This window comes from Paroedura picta, chromosome 9 (assembly GCF_049243985.1).
Source record: "Paroedura picta isolate Pp20150507F chromosome 9, Ppicta_v3.0, whole genome shotgun sequence".
Taxonomy (NCBI): domain Eukaryota; kingdom Metazoa; phylum Chordata; class Lepidosauria; order Squamata; family Gekkonidae; genus Paroedura; species Paroedura picta.
In genome coordinates, this window is record NC_135377.1 from 21,279,804 (window position 1) to 21,299,842 (window position 20,039).

The 20,039-nt window shown below is 43.8% G+C and overlaps 1 protein-coding gene across 2 annotated transcripts in view; it reads right to left on the bottom strand.

Annotated features, from left to right (window-relative positions):
* Positions 1-2,725: 2,725 nt before the first annotated feature.
* The window catches only part of LAPTM4B (lysosomal protein transmembrane 4 beta), a 61,557-nt gene continuing 44,243 nt past the window's right edge, over positions 2,726-20,039 (bottom strand). For both annotated transcript variants that reach the window (XM_077351834.1, XM_077351833.1), the window contains exons 5-7: positions 19,817-19,915; positions 12,320-12,415; positions 2,726-8,235 (exon numbers count right to left, since the gene is read on the bottom strand). In XM_077351834.1, the coding sequence (XP_077207949.1) occupies positions 8,158-8,235; positions 12,320-12,415; positions 19,817-19,915 (273 nt within the window). In that variant the 3' untranslated portion in view covers positions 2,726-8,157. The remainder of the gene's footprint in view (positions 8,236-12,319; positions 12,416-19,816; positions 19,916-20,039) is intronic.

The following is a 20,039-nucleotide window of genomic DNA, read 5'->3' on the forward strand; positions in this document are numbered from 1 at the left end:
TACCATGATAGATATTAAAGCCAGGGAGTTAATATCAGGTAACTAGAAAAGTTAGAGCCTCTTTTGGCGCAGAGTGGAAGGCAGCTGTCTGAAAGCTTTGCCCATGAGGCTGGGAGTTCAATCCCAGCAGCCGGCTCAAGGTTGACTCAGCCTTCCATCCTTCCGAGGTCTGTAAAATGAGTACCCAGCTTGCTGGGGGGTAAACGGTCATGACTGGGGAAGGCACTGGCAAACCACCCCGTATTGAGTCTGCCATGAAAACGCTAGAGGGCGTCACCCCAAGGGTCAGACATGACTCGGTGCTTGTACAGGGGATACCTTTACCTCTTACCTAACTAGAAAAGGGATAATCAATCAATCTTTATTTTTATAACCCGCCTTTCCTAAAGGTTCAGGGTGGGTAACAACATAGATTCAACAAGAGATCGCATTATAAAATTATGGATACTGCTTGATTCCCATGGGAATTCTGACCTTCCTTAATCAAAAGATGTCTTCTGTGTCCCTTTAAGACCCCTCAACTTTTCTGGCTGTGATATATGACCAGGGCTTGCAGGACAATAATAGTCCCTCACAGGCCACTTGTGAATCTCCCTCACAATGGAGACTTTTTTTTTACAAATCAAAATGGCTGCCCTTGGGCCAGTTACTTACTCTAAGTCTAACCTTCGTCACAGAACACTGTGAGAATAAATAAAGGAAATAATAATGTATGGCAATTTGGATCTCCACTGGGGAGAAAGGTGAAGTACAAATTAAGTCAGTAAATAAATTAATCTACCCATTGTCTGACCCACTTTTGCCAAGTATTAGTCATATGTGCTGCCCAAGTAATTCAATTATGGCCAGATACATTTTCTTTTCCATTTATATCACCCCTAGATGCATCCCCAATTAGAATCTCCCCCCCCCCACAAAAATTCTATATATCGCAATCTATATCTTCCAATAACAGCTCAGATTCTGGTATTTCACCCAAAGTTACCACAAATCCTTATATTTTTCTGACCACAAAACATTGGCAAATTCTCCAACGAGAGGCTGGGTCCCATCCAATGGCATAGCAGATCCAACTTCGGCCCTAATAATACATGCCCAAGTAAAATAGTTTAAGGCATCCCTTGAACCACCAAATTGGGTTCAGACAATCCTTATCCATTGTCGTTCCTCTATATATTTCTGAAACAGCCTAGGGGTGGGATGTGTCCAGGTGTCCAAGTTGGAATAGGGCCAATCATGGTGCAGCCAGCTTTGTCCTGATTGGCCCTGCCCCTGCAGCTCCTGCCCTCCGGACCTGGACTCTAGCTTCTTTGCTCTCAGACGCCTCAATGCCTGGAGCCAGCAGCGGGTGAGAGGGCCCTGGGCAAAGGGTCGTGGTAGAAGCCTTGCTAATGTGGCCTCCTGGCCTGCTAGGCTGGGCCTGTTCACGAGGGCCTCCTGGCCTGCTGATTGCCTGCTAAGGAGCTCTGCCTTGGCCCTGCTAACGAGCTGCCCAGCCCCCGCCCGCCCCACTTGATTTGGCTGCGAGCTGCGGCTGAAGCCACCTTAAGCTGCCTAGCCAGGGGCCAGAGGAGGGGACCCTTTCAGGGCCTGTTCTTAGGAATGGGCTTTGAAGCTTGTTCTAATAATAATTCAAATCTCAGCAAGCAGCTTGGAATTGCAAACTCCAGGGGTCCTCAACATGGTACCCACAGACACCTCCAAGTGATTTTTAGAAAGTGGGTGGAGGCTTCTAATTGGCTACTGGAGATTTGATTGGCCATGCAGGTTACATGTTTTCAGTGGCAGCTGTCTCCACTGTTGGTTTTGTTCTCTTTCTCCTTTTTCCTGGAGTACTAAAAAAATTAATCCCATTGTCCCCTGTACTTCCTCTGCACCTCCTGTGATCACTATTTTGTGATTGACTCCATCTCCTCTGGTGGGTATTCTGTGGCTCTCAAGATTTCCAAGGTGTCCACAGGCTCAAGACATTGGGAATCCCTGGTATTGACAATACTCAGAGAAGGAGAAAAGTTTGTTGAGCAGAACTCCCAAGGGCCAGGAGGCTCCCATTCATGTGTGTTGAGCAGAACTCCCAAGGGCCAGGAGGCTCCCATTCATGTGTGTTGAGCAGAACTCCCAAGGGCCAGGAGGCTCCCATTCATGTGTGTTGAGCAGAACTCCCAAGGGCCAGGAGGCTCCCATTCATGTGTGTTGAGCAGAACTCCCAAGGGCCAGGAGGCTGAGCTTTGGTTCCCCACAGAATTCCTGCAGCTGTATCTGCTGCTGTGTCTTCTATACTCTGGGGGTAAATATGGTCCCTAAATTTATGTCAGGAAATGATGATTGTGCTATGGTTGACTATAGGACACCAGAACGTTAAGAATGTCACCTCTGTCAAAAACAAACCTTGACGTTACAATGTACAACGTATGTCATTAGATCTTACTGGCGACTAGAACCCCGTGTGTCTTTCCCACCCATCCGCTGCAGATTCAAAGTTTTCGATTTACAAAGCGCAGAATTTTGATTGCTGTGAAATGTCAGGCAGAGCTGGCAATTCCCTCACATCCTTATTTCCACTGCAAAGAATGACAAATTCCCCTCCTTCCCAGTATATTGGGGAAAACCCAGACTCCATAACAGCAGCCAAGGATTTTATTGGCACTCCATCGTGTTGAATTGGGTTTCTATAGAAGAAAGTCACGTTTGTGAAAGTGCACACAAAGAAGGCATAACCACAGGCTTGAGGAAATGTCCTTTTTATTATAGATAATAATTTTACACAGATTTGAATGAGAAATATGTACACACACACACTTATCTTCATATGGATGTTTTAAGAATTCCACAAAACCAAGTAGAGAAATGGAACAAATGCCTTAGTAGGATATCCTGCCCTGTCCAGCGTAAAGAAAATTACAGAAGCATGGCTAGGAGGTCTACTCCAGAGAAAATGACCACTGTCCTACAAAAACGTGCAGCAGGAAAGTCGTAAGACAATTCACTGATTTAAGCAACTCATTTTAGGAAATATTATTTGCGCAGCTGGGCTTTACCAAGTGAACATTGAGTCATAAAATCTATTGGGGACACAGACTACTCAGCCCTTTTTATCAGTGAACTAGACTCGGGGGGGGGGAGCTACCCCATTACCCCCACTTCTTTCTCCTTGTGACCATTTTGCCAATTTCTCACAATCCTTTTGAGCATCTTCTGACACGTACTAATTAAACTAGCAATTGGCTTAGGCAGGTGTCACTTTGCTTAAGATTGCTCTTAAGATGGATGGACTGGAGTGACTGGGCAGGTGGATGCCTAGTACATCCTTCAGTGAGATGCACCGTCCCTCAGGATACAAGTTTGCAGTCTGATATTTGCACAGGCCACTCCAAGCGTAGAGTGGGGTGAAGGTTCTTCTTTACTTCACGTGGCCTGCAAAACAGCAGACTTCCTAACGGCAGGAATTGGTTTGCCTTCAGCAGTCTGTTTTTATCCTTGCAAGGAACTCCAGGAGTATCATACCTGACTCTTCCCCTTTTATTCCTACCACAACCATGTGAGGCAGACAACAGTGAGAGATAGTGACTGGCCCATGGTTACCTAAGGAGCCTGATGACTGGTCTCCCCGAAACATATCCCTTTGCCACACTCAAATACTTTCAGCAGGACTTTACTGGCCTTTAAACAGGCCAGTCTTTATTCCATACTGAGCAACTGGTTATCAAAATTCAGCACCTGGGAAAGCTGAGAAAAACCAGACCCCAGCTGGTGGGGATTATGGAAATTAGGCTGCTTTTATTTTGCATAATCTTATTTGGTCCAGGTTGCGGTGATCACAGGAAAAGGGCTCTGAAGATGTAAGCAAGCAAGAGCTGTGATCCACTGGATCAACAGTCCCTGTAGTCCAGCATCCTGTTTCCCATGGTGGACACTACAGCCATATGGAACATGATGTCTACAAGCCAGGCATGCACATCAAATTATTATTAATCATGTGGCATGTGTGTAACAGAGCCAGGGGATCCTAAGATTGTCTGGCTGCCAGGCAAGAGACATTCGGGGGTGACTTGCCATTGTCTGCCTCCATGTCAACAACCCTAGCATTCCTTGGAGGTCGCCTTTCCAAGTGCTAGTCAGAGCTGACCCTTCCATAATTTTTCAGAATTGGGTTCGCCTGGGCTATCCAGGTCAGGTATGAAGGCCAAAGCCTTCCTCCGCTGCTACCATCTAGCAACTGGTATTTAGAAATACATTGCCTCTGAACATGGAAGTTCCATTTATCCCTCATGGCTCATAGACTGAGGGATCTATCTTGCATGAATTGAATCCCCTTTTACAGCCATATTCAGTAGATATCATCACTGTGCCTGCAGCAGTGAGTTCCACAGATTAATTATGAGTTATATGGAGGAGTATTTCCTGGTCTGTCTTCAATCTAATGTCCCTTTCCTCGGATGGGATAACTTTTCTAGCTTCTCTTGTAGGGGTGATTTTCCAGCTCCTTCCTTTATTTCGGTTGCTCTTTTCCAGATCAACAATATACTTATGTAGTAGAGAGACAATGAAGGTATAAAAGATTTCAAATCCAGCTGCATCACAGGCCCATTCCAGAGCAATACAATACTGTCTAATTTTCCGCCTGTTTCCTAACAATCTCCAATGCTAAACTTGCAATTCTCACCACTGTCAGAGAGTTGACATTTTTCACTGAACTTCCCACCTTGAATCATAGAATTAGAAGGGACCTCCTGGGTCATCTAGTCCAACCCCCTGCTCTATGCAAGACACTCACAACCCTATTGCTCATCCAAGGTCTCTTTCCCTGTTGCCAACCAACAGTTCAGTCTCCATCCGTGTTGCACTGGTGTGTATCATTTCATGCATACTTTACACTGACCCTCATTTGCTCAACTGTTACCCACATTGTAACAGTCCTGTTGGTGCACTTCAGAACCTTTTTTTGAAAAAATTACCTGAATAGCATGGTGATGTCTGCAAGCCCAGGCCATTTTATTGTTCTGCCCTGCCCCTGATTCCAGGTCACTAATGAAACAACACTGGCCCCTAATAAAGACCTCACTGCTTTATTCACTGGAAATCTTGTTAGAGATGCCTTTCCTTTCACCAATCATTGTTTTAAAAACTCAGCACCCCTGGACAGCACCACAGTTAGAGGACCAGACTAGCGCCAATTCCGCACATGTTGGATAATGCACTTTCAATGCACTTTAAAAGCAGATTTTTCTGTTCTGCACAGGAAAATTCAGCTGTAAAAGCACATTGAAAGTGCATTATCAAATGTGTGCGGAATAAGCCTAGGTCCTAGTCTGCACACATAGGATAATGCACTTTCATTGTGCTTTGGCAGCTGGATTTCCCTGTGCAGAACAGGAAAATCTATTTCTAAAGTGCATTGAAAGCACATTATCTATTGTGTGCAGACTAGGAGTAAGGAAAAATGTGTTCATCTCCTCCCCACTGTGCCATGATGCTCACGGGGTGTCCTTAGCCCAGTCCCCAGCTTTCACCCTAGCCTATCTCACAGTTTTACAATGATGAAAGAGGCTTGTATGGGGCAGGATAAGAACTGGGGTGGCTTTTCACAACCATAACAGCCAGAGACTTGTTTAAAACAAAACCTGTGATTGTTGATAAATTTATTTATGCAGCCAAAACCACAGTCTGCAGGTGTGCTGTGAAAACCTGCCACTCACCCTCCCCTGGATTAATGCTCTGGGGAAGGGATCTACAGCATTCTTCGGAATGTGGTGTGTATTCTAAGGGCAAGCTCTGCAGGGCATTTGACGGATCCAGCTCTCAAATCATTTCCAAACAGCAATCCCCTTCCTCCACAAAGCACGTGGAGGAATTACTCTGTGCCAACATGAAACTGTTGCTCCTAGTAGCAGGTTTTGAGGGTTTGCGACTTAAATCTCCATCTCCCCAGAGAGCTTAAACAAGAAAAAGGGCTTAGTCCCAGTATATTTTTTTGCCGTATTTGCATCAGTAGTCAAAATGTTCAAGGTTTGTGTTGAATCAAAATAACGAGAACAAGCCCCCATCACCATTCAAAAACTGAAATAAGGGGGACTATTTTTAAAGGAGACAGATTCAGGTGAGTAGATGAAGAACTGTGCCTGCACATGAAAGCTTATGCTCAGAATTAAACTTTGTTAGGCTCAAACTTTGTTCTATTGCTTTTAAAGGAATGAGAGATAGAAAACAATTGCTTTCAGATTATTATAAAGGTAACATTATTAAAAAAAAAAAACCCCAAACATCACACCTACATGTGAAAGGGGCACTATTATTGTTCAAAGGGAATAGTTCATACATTTTAACAGGGAGCAGGTATAGTCCAGATTGAGCTACTGACTTGAGATATCCTGAGTTTGAATCTCACCACTGTCGTTCACTATCTCTCAGGCCCCCACCTGCAATGGACCTACCTTATGGGGTTGTTGTAAGGACACAGAGCAAAACAACACAGGTGATGTGTTTTGAACACTTTGTAGTGCTATAGAAATGCTCGATATTATTAACAACAAGCCTGGACATTAAGAAGTGAATCCTTTGAAGAGTGATTTCAAATGCAAACAAGAGGACCTAGTAATCTCACAGTAAAGTAGATACTAGCATCTCTCTCTCTATTTTTCTACTGAAAATTTAGAGAGATCTAGGCACAAAGATCAAACTGCAAGAGAGGGTTTATTTCAGTACCCGCATCATGTTGTGTCTGGCCCTACAAGAACTGTAATTATGAGCAAACTCCTGGGGCGGGGGGCTTTCACAGTTTTGGATACTAAGGGGCGTTTCTTATTTTCCTCTACACTGCACAACTCAAAGAATGCACAGCATAACCTTAAAAAAAATGACCCAAAGTGATCACTAGCCACACAAAGTGGACTGTTTTTAAAAACTGCTGTTTGGAAATACTTAAGCACATGTTGGACAGTGAAATCACTGGGATTTAAAACCTGGCTTGAGCCCACTTGTTTGCAAAATGCTGGAATGGGGTTGTATAAAAAGGCGTTGTCAGAAACTTGGCAGTGTTCAAAACAAATCACATGCACACATGAAACGTGAACCCTGGTTCATTAGTAGATCAGTGACTATGCTCATTTTCCACTTACAAGTCCTACTTGCCCTAACAAGGGGCGACTGCATTTACCCACCTAAGTACACTGAAATATACCATGTCCTACTTAAGATGAGATGGGGCGGGGGGTGGGGTCATGCTTCCGTCTCTCCTTCCCATGATTCCGTTAAGGGTCCTGTTGCACATTCTGAAAACATGTTTGCCATTATAGGCAAGCTGTCCTGTTGAAAAGATACCACACCTGCAGGTGAAGGGATTCCCTCCTCCTTCTCCACCCTGAATGGTCAAATACAAATGCTTAAAATGCTCTTCCTAAAAGCAGCATGTTTGAAGTTTTATCGTGGATGGGGAACAGAGGTTAACATTCGACGCCCTCACTGCAGCAAAGAGCAGAGCTCTGCAGAAGAGACAGGCAGAACTTGCCATGTGGTTTTTCTTCTAATGTCCAACAGAACAATCCAGTCCAGGAGGATCTAGATTTGGAGAGCAAGAGGGGCTGGGCGACAGATGATTCCATCAAGGTCCCAGCAAAGAGGAAAAACCAAAAGGGCAATAGGCTTGGAGCGCATGCAGCATCTATGGAAAACATCTTGGATTTTTATTGTTGTCTACAGTAAAGGGGGCTTCGTATCTGAGCTCACCTCCTTGTTTTCACTGACAACTGAGGGAGAGCTCGCAACATGAAGGATCCCTTCAGAAACCCGTTCCTATTGATCGGGAAGCTTTACAGATAGCAAACAAAAAAACTAAATAAACCTGACCTACATGCTAGAGTTGCTGAGGATATAAAACCAGGTACAGTTTTGTCTAGAATGGCATGACAGGGAGTGAGAAAACAAACCGACGCTGGGAACTATGCAACCTTAGCTAATCGAAAATGGTTCTGAAGCCAATCCATCACTTTGTTAGGCAAAAAAAAAAAAAAACATGTTTCAAATTTATCTACAGAAAAACAGCAATAAATAAATGTTTGCGGCTGATATATCTGTCCTGGAAACGAAAGAAAAAACCTCTATTGCTCAGGTGTTTGAAGAGTAAAGCTATCTGTTCCTTAGGTAAGTGCGTGCATGCTCTGCTTATGCCGACACATAAGGTGGGGGTGGATCCTTAGTAGCAATGCCACTTGTGGGATCATCGTATGGGGGCAGCAGCACCTGAGGAGAATAAAAAGAACATTCAGTTTTGAACCCATCAGGCTCATTCATTCATTCATTCATTCATTCATTCATTCATTCATATTACCCTCCCATATGGCTCAGGGTAGGGGTAGGGTGCATGGATGGGTCTAGAATGCAGAGACTCATGAATGGTGAGATTTACTGCTAAACAGGGATTTGAACCAGAGCTTTCAAATGAAGCCACCAACATCTTTCCTAGAACCAGATGGGACTTTTGCCCAGCAGACCCTTGATTGGGAAGATTTGGGGGGAAAAACAAGCACAATGTATTGTTCAGGAAGCAGCTGCGACCATTGCTTAAGTTTAAAATAATGCATTCATTTAAAAATGATCGGTATTTGCCCTGAGATACCGATCATCTGTTCCACTTAATATTTCTGGTAAGGCCGTGGAGGAGGAGCATGTCTCATGGCTTAAGTGCCACTCAACACTTAACAACCACTCAGGGCAGCTGTTCCGCCTGAGTGGCTTTCTCCTCTTGCCCATCTGTCCAGCGGCCAGCCAATCACCTTCTGTCCCCCACCCCTGACCACTCCCCTCCTCCTTCCACTTCCCTCTGAGGCTTGGAGGCTGCAGATCCCTGGCGCATGTGAGCTGCCCCTCCCAGTGAGTTCCCTTCCCAGGGGCCTCCAGCCTGCAGCCTTTCCAGGTCCTGGGGGGAGGGAGAGGCCATCCACAGAGTTCTTCCACCCCCCCCCCCATCTAACGCCTGTTGTATTCCTGAATGCAATGGGCTTGGCCCCTAGTTACCACTATAAACAACATCTCCCACTCTAAACCCCATCAAATGGCCATGGCCAATTTATTTTTTACACTGCACAACAAAAGGCAAGTCACAGAATCAGACTGGGGAAAATGTATTTTTTGGGGGGTGGACACTAAACTCTTCTCCCTTGATCTAAAACAATTCATTGAGGGCACTGGGAACTTAAGTATAGTACAGACCTCTTCTATGCAAAGTGAATTTTACCATCCAAGAATGGTTCCCTTCTAATCACAAGGCTGAATCAAGCAACAAGAAGCCGGGTGCTGTACATGAGTTCAGACCCTCAGATGCTGCCTGAACAATACGGCAAGGCTGTCCAAACTGTAGCTCTCCAGATTCCTGTGGACTACAATTCCCATGAGCCCCTGCCAGGGGCTCATGGGAATTGCATTCCACGGACATCTGGAGAACCACAGTTTGGCCACCTCTGCAATACGGCATGTTGGTTTCTAAACTGATCGTGCTCTGCTTCCCTCGTGGTCACGGGAGACATTCCTTCCACACCAACACAGCTGTTAAGAGCTATTAGCAGCAGCAGCAGCAGCAGCAGCAAAACCACGTTTGTCCTTAGCCAAGCATTGCGATGAACGGCCAATTTAGGAGAAAGATGAGCAGCCAGGTCATTAAACTGACCACCTGCTTGAGCGAAGGTTTCCCCCCCCCCCAAAAAAAAGCTCTATTATGATCCTGTGTTTGTGACTACACAAACATGTTAAAGACCACCCAGGGGCCTCCGCAGATGAGTTCAGGATGATGAATAGCTGTATCATGCAGAAGACTTCATAGGACGATACCAGACATGGGGCGAGAAAGCAGAAGGACCGTGGCCTCTGCCCTCTCAGCAAGCAAGTTTTGGCAAAGCATTTCTTTCTGCGCCCAGCTCACTCAGTCCCTCCGAGTGGGAGGGATAGGAAATGAAAAGGCGTAGCAAAATCACGTTTCCTTAACAGAAGCCACGACGAGCTCTTCCATTTGCCTCTGAAACTATATTTATTACATAATCTATCTTATCATGAGTGCGTCATGGAGAACTGTTGCTATGTGGAAGCAGCCATAATTGCATCCAGAGCTTCCCCCTTCCCTGCTCTACCTTGTTGGCCGCCACTTATGGAGGGAAACGGGGAACCCAAATCTGAAAATGGCACATTCTTGTTACCAGCAGGCAGACTGTGAGAGCAGGGCTTGGGTTTTTTTTGCCAGTGATTCTGTACAAGGAACAAGGAAGAGCTGGGTGAATTTGGAGCAACTTACATAGAGATAGAGATAGTCTCAATTGCTTGAGATAATGTTTGTGAATTTTAAAATGTAATTTTGTTGATTCTTTTAGCTGGAATGTTTTTAATTTTATACTATTTTAATTACCGATAAATATTTTATGTACATTGTACATTTGATTACTGGTCTAGCACCGTAATAAAGACTATTATAATGATGACTCTGTACAAGGTAACGTCTTGCACAAAACCAAAACGTGCCCAGATGACCCATCTCTTTTGAGCAGCATGTCTGCTGCAACGCTACGGTGCATCTTGCACAGGGATGGCATGAAGAAGTAAGCGTTCTGAGCAGAAGCTGCATGTGCCTCACAATATGCACTTATCTGCGTGTAGGCCTGTGTACCTGTGAATGCCATGTTATGATTAGTATGGGAAGATCAACTTAATTTTTCCTTTCCCGGTATAAACACCGCTCTGTCCTTCCTGCAAATGATTTGGAACTTGAGTATACCATGTTGGCGGCTTGCCAAAGGCTTAAGCATTCCTTAATGCGTTATCATCGGTCATGTAGGTTCCAGGGCGCTTCCCTCCTTGCCCAAGCACGAAGCAACCTCAATGTTTATCTATGAGCGTTTTCATTAGAAACCACCCTGGGGTGATTACAGTTGGAAGCAGGACCGCCCTGGGATAATTTATAACTCTGAATCCTCAGAGCTGCCAACATGTGCTAGAGACTACGTTTGTTCAATTTCTCTCCCTCTCTGTGTGTATATAGCGCCTCAATTATTCAAGCTATAAATTATTTTTAGACCGTCTTTCCTTTAAAGGGGAAAATAGCCTCTGTTTAAACTGATGAAGTCACTCAGGATATATACTGTGCTACAGCAAGATCATCTGGGATTCATTAGGAAGATGTCCACAAGAAACTGCCCAATAGGACACAAGTCTGGCGTCAAAAATCATAGGACTGAAGAACCTGTAGGGGAACGCTTCAGCCTTCCAGGACATTCAATAAGGAACCTCAAGGTAGCTGTTTTATTGCAAAGGAACTTCAAGAACAGATAAGAAAGGAAGATTGCAGGAATGCAAGGAAAACAGTGGAATTCCCAGGACTCAACAATGATATTGGTTTCTTATCTCACTACGTATGCTAAACTCATTTAACTCTTATATCCACATTCCTTACAATTCTCTCTTCTTTTAATTTTATTTGGGACAATGTGGCTATAATGTGATGTAAATAGCGTGTAATGTAATTTAGAATCTAACTTTCTGGTCTCAGGACAAGATAACGTCTCAGCATGGCTTGTCACTTGTGGGGATGTCCAAGCTTGGGTGGAGACAGATGGGGCAAACAACTAGTCTCTTTTAATAATTTCATGCTTTCTTGTGCATGCACACTTCTTCAGACAGAACTGCACATGCACATGAAAATTCATGCCTTGAATAAAGCTTTGTGGATCTTAAAGGTGCCACTGGACTCAAACTTTGTCCTGCTATTTCAGACTAACGGGGCTACCCACCAAAATTTATTTGGTCTGAAACATTCGGAAGCCCACTTGTCTTGAGGCAGGTTACAATTAGAATAGATTCAAATGGCTAGCCATGTTGGCCTGAAGTAGCACAATAAAATCAGAGTCCAGTAGCACCTGGTCTTAGAGGTACTACTGGACTCTGATTTTATTATACAATTAACAAGTCAACAGAAACTAACAAGCCCTCCTGAATATTTCTGCCTTGCATGGTTTGTGGAAATGCAACTAAGACGGAATCTTCCTAGCAGCCTGAACACAGGAAGCAAGGCTATAGTTTACCCATGTAGTATGTGCTAGGGGTCCTGTGCTTCCAGGGGCCCTGCTTTGTACATCCCCCCTGGCCTCTCTCCTCTCCCCTTCCCCCCTTTTAAGGACACACGGAGTGACACCCCTTTCCACTGTGGGGAGGATCCCCCTTTCCCCGGTCTGGCTGCTCCTGCTGCAATTGTCCTTTGCTTTATCCAGATCACTGAACAGAGGACTTTTGCAGTGTTTGATACTCTGAAGTTACCCATGACCCATGCACTTTCAGCCATGCTTACCGCTGTATCATTCGTGGTAATATAGACGAGCACATCGGAGCTGTTTCGGTTATTGATGTATCGATAGCAATTCCATACACAACTGATCAGGTAAGCCTAGAAAGATACAAAAGTCACGCATTAGGATGCTCAAGAAACGTCTACTGTTCTGACAAGAGTGGTGTTATTCGTTTGCAGCAAACACAACAAAGAGCCCTGTGAAACATGGAATTTCTGTCTTGTCTAGTCTGATCCTCAGTTAAAGGAGAACTGTTTTCTTTCTTTTCCCATTTCAGGCTGCAATGGGCCACAAACTTCTAAAATGCATCAGGACATAAATGGTTTGAGTTGTAGGCCGTTGTGGAAGAACACGTCGTGCTGTGTAAAATATATCAATCATATGATTCAGAAGAAAATTAATGCTGCCAGCTTACAGCTGCAGCCAGCTGGGCACAGCACAGATTGGCCAGCACTTGTGTTTCCACAAACCCACCATTCTTGGAACAATTTTTAAAGTTCTTTTTGACTGAATCTTTTTTTAAAAATGGTCACATTAATAAGCATGCAAAGAGGCTGGCAGCCAGCTTGAAGGCTGGAGTAAAAGAGATAAAGTTAACCTCTGAATCTCTGATAAGTGGCTGCTGTGAGAGTACATATGGAAGAAGGGAGCCGACTTGGCTCCACAAGAGCAAAAGCTGCTTTGAGCCCCATCAAAGATCCATCTGTGTACATTCTAATAACAAGACGAACGATCATTTGTGAGCTAATAATATCAGCATATTTAGTTCATTTTTAAAAAATTATTCATTTATAATTTATTTATTAATTCGATTTGTTGACGGTCCTTCTCTAGCAACAGTCTCGGGACGGTCAACATTATTATTATTATTATTATTATTATTATTATTATTATTATTATTATTATTATTATTATTATTATTATTATATTTATTTCCCGCCTCTCCCGATAGGCTCGAGGCGGGTCACAACAAGTAATCCCATTAAAATTCCCATTAAAACATGTAAAACATGTAAAAGCCCATGCATACATGGTTTCAAAAATTGTGGATAATTTAAAATCTAATTTCTGTTTTAAAACCTATAAATGCTCCAACCACCCCTCTAAATATATTTTTTGAGTTGAGCCTTGAAAGGCGATGTGACAAACTTTCCTAATGCGGGGGGAAAGGCTTCATATGAAAAGGTATTCTACACTATTCAAATGCCACAAAACCAGAGGCAGCGTGGTGTAGTGGTTAAGAGCAGCGGCTTATAATCTCGTGAGCCAGTTTGATTCTCTGCTTCTCCACATGCAGCCAGCTGGGTGACTCTGGGCTAGTCACAGTTCTGTCAGAGCTCTCTCAGCCCTATCTACCTCAGAGGGTGTCCGTTACGGGGAGATGGGGAGAGGGAAGGAAGGTGACAGTAAGCAATTTTGAGACTCCTTCAGGTAGAAAAAGAAGGGGAATATAAAAGCCAACTCTTCTTCTTCTTCTTCTTCTTCTTCTTCTTCTTCTTCAGATAATTCATTGTTCAGAGCAACCAAACACTGATAGAAATCCATGCCATTCAACTCTTCTCTCTAAATATCCATGTAGGTTTCAGCTGTGGTCTGTCAACTTTTAAGCTTCAGCAATTCTTGACTGGATAATCTGAATTTACAACCAACACTTGTCACTGTCCTTCAGATTTTTAAAAAACCTGTTTGCTGTTCAAGTTACCAGCATGACCCCTGCAGACTGGCTCTTCTGGCTTCCTCCTGATAAGCTTTCGTTACTGAAAGGCAGGAGCAAGTTCCCTTGGGGGCAGGCTTATGGTGCCTTCATAACTAAGGAGGTCACCAGCTTGTCCATAACTGGAGTTATCGCTGACACGTTTGGGAACATGAGCGGCTCAAATCAGGTGGCTAGCCAAGAGCCTTTGGACACACATGCTGAGCGTTTGTAATGGAATGGAAATTCATTTTTGCCCAGCAAACTTTCCTGCAGATTTGTCCTTAAAAACCTCTCATATATTTCTGCTGAAATGTCATTAGATTGAGTCACTGACCTATTTAGGAGCTTATACCATTCCTACCCAAATAGGCAGGAGTGAGATTTCAAAGGGGCCCCTCAAACTTCAGTCACTTGTTTGAGCAGTAGGGAGTTAATTCTTCAAGCTCTCTTTCTAATGATTTAATATCACACATCTCTAACAGGTGACAAAGAGAAGAGAATCAAGCAATGTCAGTCTCATTTTAGTTAAGGAGGGAGAAATTTCACAGCCCCCAGGGAGTGGTTGAGGTCCTCCTGTGTGCAGAATTATTTATTCAGCAAAACCAGTTGCACCCCTCTTTTCTGAATGCAATTTAAGCAGCAAACTATCCATTAAAATATCTATGTCAAACAATGAACAAAATAAACTAAAGTTACAGGGATGGAATGGCAAGAGCAAGAACTAGAAAGAGTTGGTTTTTATACCCCACTTTTCACTACCTTGAAGGAGCCTCAAAGTGGCTTACAATTGCCTTCCCTGCCTCTCCCCACAACAAACAACCTGTGAGGTAGGCAAGGCTGAGAGAGCTCTGACAGGACTGCTCTGTGAGAACAGAATTATCAAGACTGTGATGAGCTCAAGGTCACCTAGCTGGCTGCACATGGAGGAGCTGGAAATCAAGCCCAGCTTGCCACTACTCTTAATCACTACAAATCTAACACTTAATCTTAACCACTAAAAATCTAACAAAATCAAAGTAGGATAAAACAAATGAAAGAAATAAAGTTCTTGGCCAGGCACTGGCATTACATGCCAGCAAAGTAAGCAAGAGTTGTGAGAGTCCAATTGAGTCATCTTGGTTCCAAAATGGAAACACTTCTTAAACAGCATCTTGAAATATATGGAACCAAAGAGAATAACTCCAGAGAGATATCAAAGCAAAACTTACAAAGACCAAAAGATTTGCTGCATCTATGCAATATAATTGAATACGCGTGCTTCTGATGATGGGTTGAACATTCCAAAGCCTCCATGCAGAGCCCCGCCCATGTCAGGAGGCTTTGGAATGTTCAAGATGCAACCCCCCCCCCCGTACCATCACAGGCAAAGCTTTACCTGAAAAGGAGGGGGTATTTAAAGGGTATGCTGTCATGTTACAGTTGATAATGACAAGGAAAGATGCTTGCCAGCTCTTTAAAGCCCCTCCACCATTGCCCTTGCAGGGTGCAGAGAAAAGGCTCCCTGTACTCATAAGAGGCAATGCAGGGAGAAGAGCTCACAAACACTTCTCCCGATGGAAGAGCTGCTTGCAGGCTCTTTAAACCTTTCCCCTCCTGCCCTGTCAAGCAGCAGGGAGAAGGCTGCCTAGTGCGTGTTGCATTCTAGCATGCAATGGGCTTCACTGCTAGTGTCTTAATAATTCCTATCTTTTAGAACCAAAGAGCAAAAGTGAGAGATGTCACTCTTCACTGGTGGTGAAGGAAGAACCGAGACAGGGAGATATTGTCCCACTTTTATAAGTGATTTGGGCCAGAATCCTTGCCAATAGGTAGATAAGTACCTCACACTGCAAGGAGCTTTCAGAATGTCCATGTGAGCAGCTCCCATGTGTTACTCTGCAAAACACACAATCACCAATCACAGTTCTTAGGTTTCATTAAACTATCGTTGTCATGGGTAGGGATAGGCACAAACTGGCTCATGACCCAAAATTTGGCATGAACTTGGGTCAGTTGGGAGCTCAGGAACTAAAATTAAGGGAAGATGCTTTCCCTGAACATTTACCTGACTTTTGGTCTGTTTGGTTCAGCTGTCTGCGGCTAGCCATTTAAACCTAACAGAGCAGCCCAGGGTCTGCCATTCCATTGTTAGGTTTAAATCTGGCAGCCATTTAAACCCTTCAGTTTTGCTTCTTCTCCTTTCTTCTCCTCTAGGGATGACCTTGCTCAGCTTCTGAGATCTGATGAGACTGGCCTAGCCTGGACTATCCAGGTCCGAGTTTCACAAACTAATCACAGGTAAACTATAGTGTCACATTATGTCTGAACTTTTAGAAGTATCCGTCTAATGTATGAAAGTTGTGCTCAGTATCACCTTTCTTGTTTAAAAAAATGAACAGTCTTCACGGTTTGTATATTCTCAGACATAACAATGATTTGACAAGAAACTGAAAAGCATATGGTCTCTCAAGGAAAAGAAAACAGAGTTTACAGATCATTAAAAGTTACACAACTCATTTAACTGCCAACAAATATCGGTCTTACTAGCATCATTCTTTTATCAGTTGTATGGTGATGGAAGAGGATTTAGCCATGCATGGCCTTAATTGTTTCTAGGGTTGTGAGTCCAAATTGACCATTCTAGGCCAATGCAGCCAGCGCCGTGCCGCTTGTGTGCACCGAATTACGCGCCAGCACCCACGCCCTCCCTTCCCCCCCCCCCCACGACGCTGGCTGAGTCGGCCTGGAACAGCGGATTTGGATGCTGCTGCACACAACCCTAATTGTTTCCGGGTCTTGAGATTAAATGTAAAAGCAGTAGGAATTTCTTCTGAGTTTAACCAAATGTAAGGTATCTGGTGCATTAAAAAAAAAGACTACATCAGAAGAAAGTAAAGATAGCCAAATATAAAAGCTCTTCATGTACAGGAAACCACAAAAGCCATTCTGCATGGCCTGCCAAAGATTAATGGGATCCAGTGGTTTACTTCTAAGAGGTTTTAAAGGGCCGTTGACACAGAAAAGGGCTTCATTGTTTGGCTCACTAAGAGGGACAAAACTAAAGTGCATCTTTTGTAAAAGTAACCCAGGCATGCTTTCCCGAGGAATATTGTTTCTCAGCCTTTTTTCTGAAGTGCTCTCATAAATCCTTACCCTCAAACAGGAAAGCATTCTAACCACTGAGAATTTGCATCAACTCTTAACAATTGAGAACTTCTACCTACCAAATCCAAAAGGCAATTTCAGCTTGCAGGCCTTGTGAGATCTGGCCACAAGTTGGGAGGGACTGAGAAAAAAATGACACTGTAGACCAGGGGTAGTCAAACTGCGGCCCTCCAGATGTCCATGGACTACAATTCCCAGGAGCCCCCTGCCAGCAAATGCTGGCAGGGGGCTCCTGGGAATTGTAGTCCATGGACATCTGGAGGGCCGCAGTTTGACTACCCCTGCTGTAGACCATCAGGTATAAAAATAGGGGCTAAATCGCTTAAAAATAGCCCTGCAGAGAAACTGAGCAAGGGATTATACTTTACCACAAACATTAAGGCTCAGCAATGTATAATGGCTGCAGTGAAACCTAATCCCTTTTCAGGCTGCATCAGCAGAAGTGTTATATTTGAGACAAGAAACTATACTATTATTTTACTTAGTTCTGAAAAGATACTTTAGAACAGCAGGCCCCAAATACCGATACCAAGAATTTATTGGAAAGATGAGGGGATGGATTTTGAAGATTCATTCTATTCAGCACTAGGGGCTCCAGGAATGGAAGAGAAAGGCTCCTTGTGCCAGCGGAAATGCTGTTTTGGTTCAGGAAAAAGGCACAGGAAGAAGGCTAAAGCCTTAAAATCTTCTCCTGGACCTTAATTGGGCCCCTGTGGTACATGGGAAATTAATTCCAAGCAACTGCCACCTAATTGAGGGGAGCAACTCTGGGCCGACCCATTTTTCAAGAGTAACATCTCATTTGGCCCTTCATTTTGACATGTGTTGTCGTGCTGCCTGCCCTATCAGAGACAAATGATCCAGTGCCCTTAAGCTATGCCTTCATTCCAGAAATCTGCCAAGCGGGTCTTTTCTGCAGGAGTTCATGGCAAAGACGAAACAGCTGTCTGGACTTATGAACTCCTGTAAAGCTCACATAGCAAATGAGAGACGCAAGGCTAATGCATACATTAAATGAAAGTCTACCACATACACGGCCTCCCCCTCGCCTCTCCGCCCCCCAAAAAATCCTAGCCTGGGCTTTGCATTATCCAAAACACAGAGATGAGTTCTTTGAATGAAATAATCTCGACCCGCTTTGGGCCTGAACAGAGAACAAATTGAGACAGGAAACTATCATGCTCTTGAGCCAGACTTTCAACCTTAATGCTTCACTTAAAAGAGCAACATCATGAAGCTGAGGAGCTGCAGAATAAGTTTCACAAGCATATGACTTTTGACTGACACAATCAGAGGTCAGGTGCAAGGGCACTTGTTTTCCAAGCATGTGGTGGTCCAAATTAAATCCAGACTGCAGTCTAGGGGGAGGAGCTTCATTCTCCCTACCTTCCCAAAACAATCCAGGAGGAGGGAGCTATTTGCCTCACTAGTTGCACTTGGAGTCCATTGCTGATCCATTATACCTACATTTCTCCGGAGAGCGATGTTATAGGGCCTAAAGACTATGAGGAAGGACTCCAAACTGCTGGGAATGCTACTCAGAACTACATCCCATGTGATTCAATGGGGCGGACTTCAAGGGAGGTTTCCTTAGGACTGCTTCCTTTATTGCCAAAATGGGAGATTCCTAAGTTCTTATCTAAGTTCTTATCTAAGTTCTTATACTGGCTTCAAATCACTTCTTACAATTTAGACAACACCCCTAATATGTGGTAGCTAAATGTGTGTGGGAAAGCGTTCTACTCATGTGCAGAGACTCTGCAGTCTCAGCATTCAGAGAACTGATCATTCTTGGCACAGATTTACTTAGACCGCAAACATGCCTACCTTTCTTCTGTAGAGGGAAGTGACGTGGTTTAAGACTTTTGGGATAATATGGCCTTAGCTCTTTGGACTTTTTCTGCTGTGGCAGGTTCTGGAATTTAAACCTGCCCGAGCAGGTTTTCGTCCTTCCAGTTTTTTTGGAATAGGGAGGGGTAGGAGCTTTACTATGGTTCTTCACTGATGAGTAAAGGGCATCCTGCATATACTCAGAGATGCACATTCGTTCACATAGGCAAGTTACAATGCAGGAGGCTTGCAGTGGATGACTAAAATCAGATACAAGGCTGAGTAGAAGAGGGATTTCCATTTTCTCCTTCGCCTCTTCCATGGCCCTTCCTATTTCTCAGCCAAATTCCCCCTTGCAAATAGAGGATTTGACCACAAAATCCTCAGTTTTTTGACAAATGTTCTAACTTGTTACTGCAGTCATTAAACAGTAGTGAAACAAGCAAGAAAAAAAGCTAAGGGCCCAGGGAGCAGTTAGGGGACTGAGCAGGTGAGGATCAGTAAAGAATAATGGACTCTGCTCCAGCCACTTCTCAGGCCATTCAGGGAAAAATGCTTTCACATTTCCCCTTGTATCTCTGCAACAAAAAGGGCTAGAAAAATACTCATTTAAAAATACAAAGCTGGGAATGCAGAGTTTGGGCATGACATATTTTAGGCATTGAAATATTTCAATGTCTGATATTTCTGGCACTGAAATTCAGGTATTGGCTCCCAACATCCCGCCTGAAGCTACAGATTTGATCACTACTGCATACATAGGTGATGACTGAAAGCATTCCAACAACATTCTCAATGTACAGTAGATTATTCATGGGTGCACTCTTACCTTGAAAGCTAAAATGATACTTATAAAAAGAAGGATAATCACAACTAGGCAGGTAGAATTTACTGACATAATCTCCTCTTTGTAGGGAAAGTTGGCGGGCTGCAAAAACAACAACAAAAGAAACATTATAAATAATAAGCCTCAACAAAGGGCAGAGGTTTTTTTTCTGCTACTGAACAATTTATAGAAGAAAGGCAGTTAATTGTTTGCGGCACTGGCATTC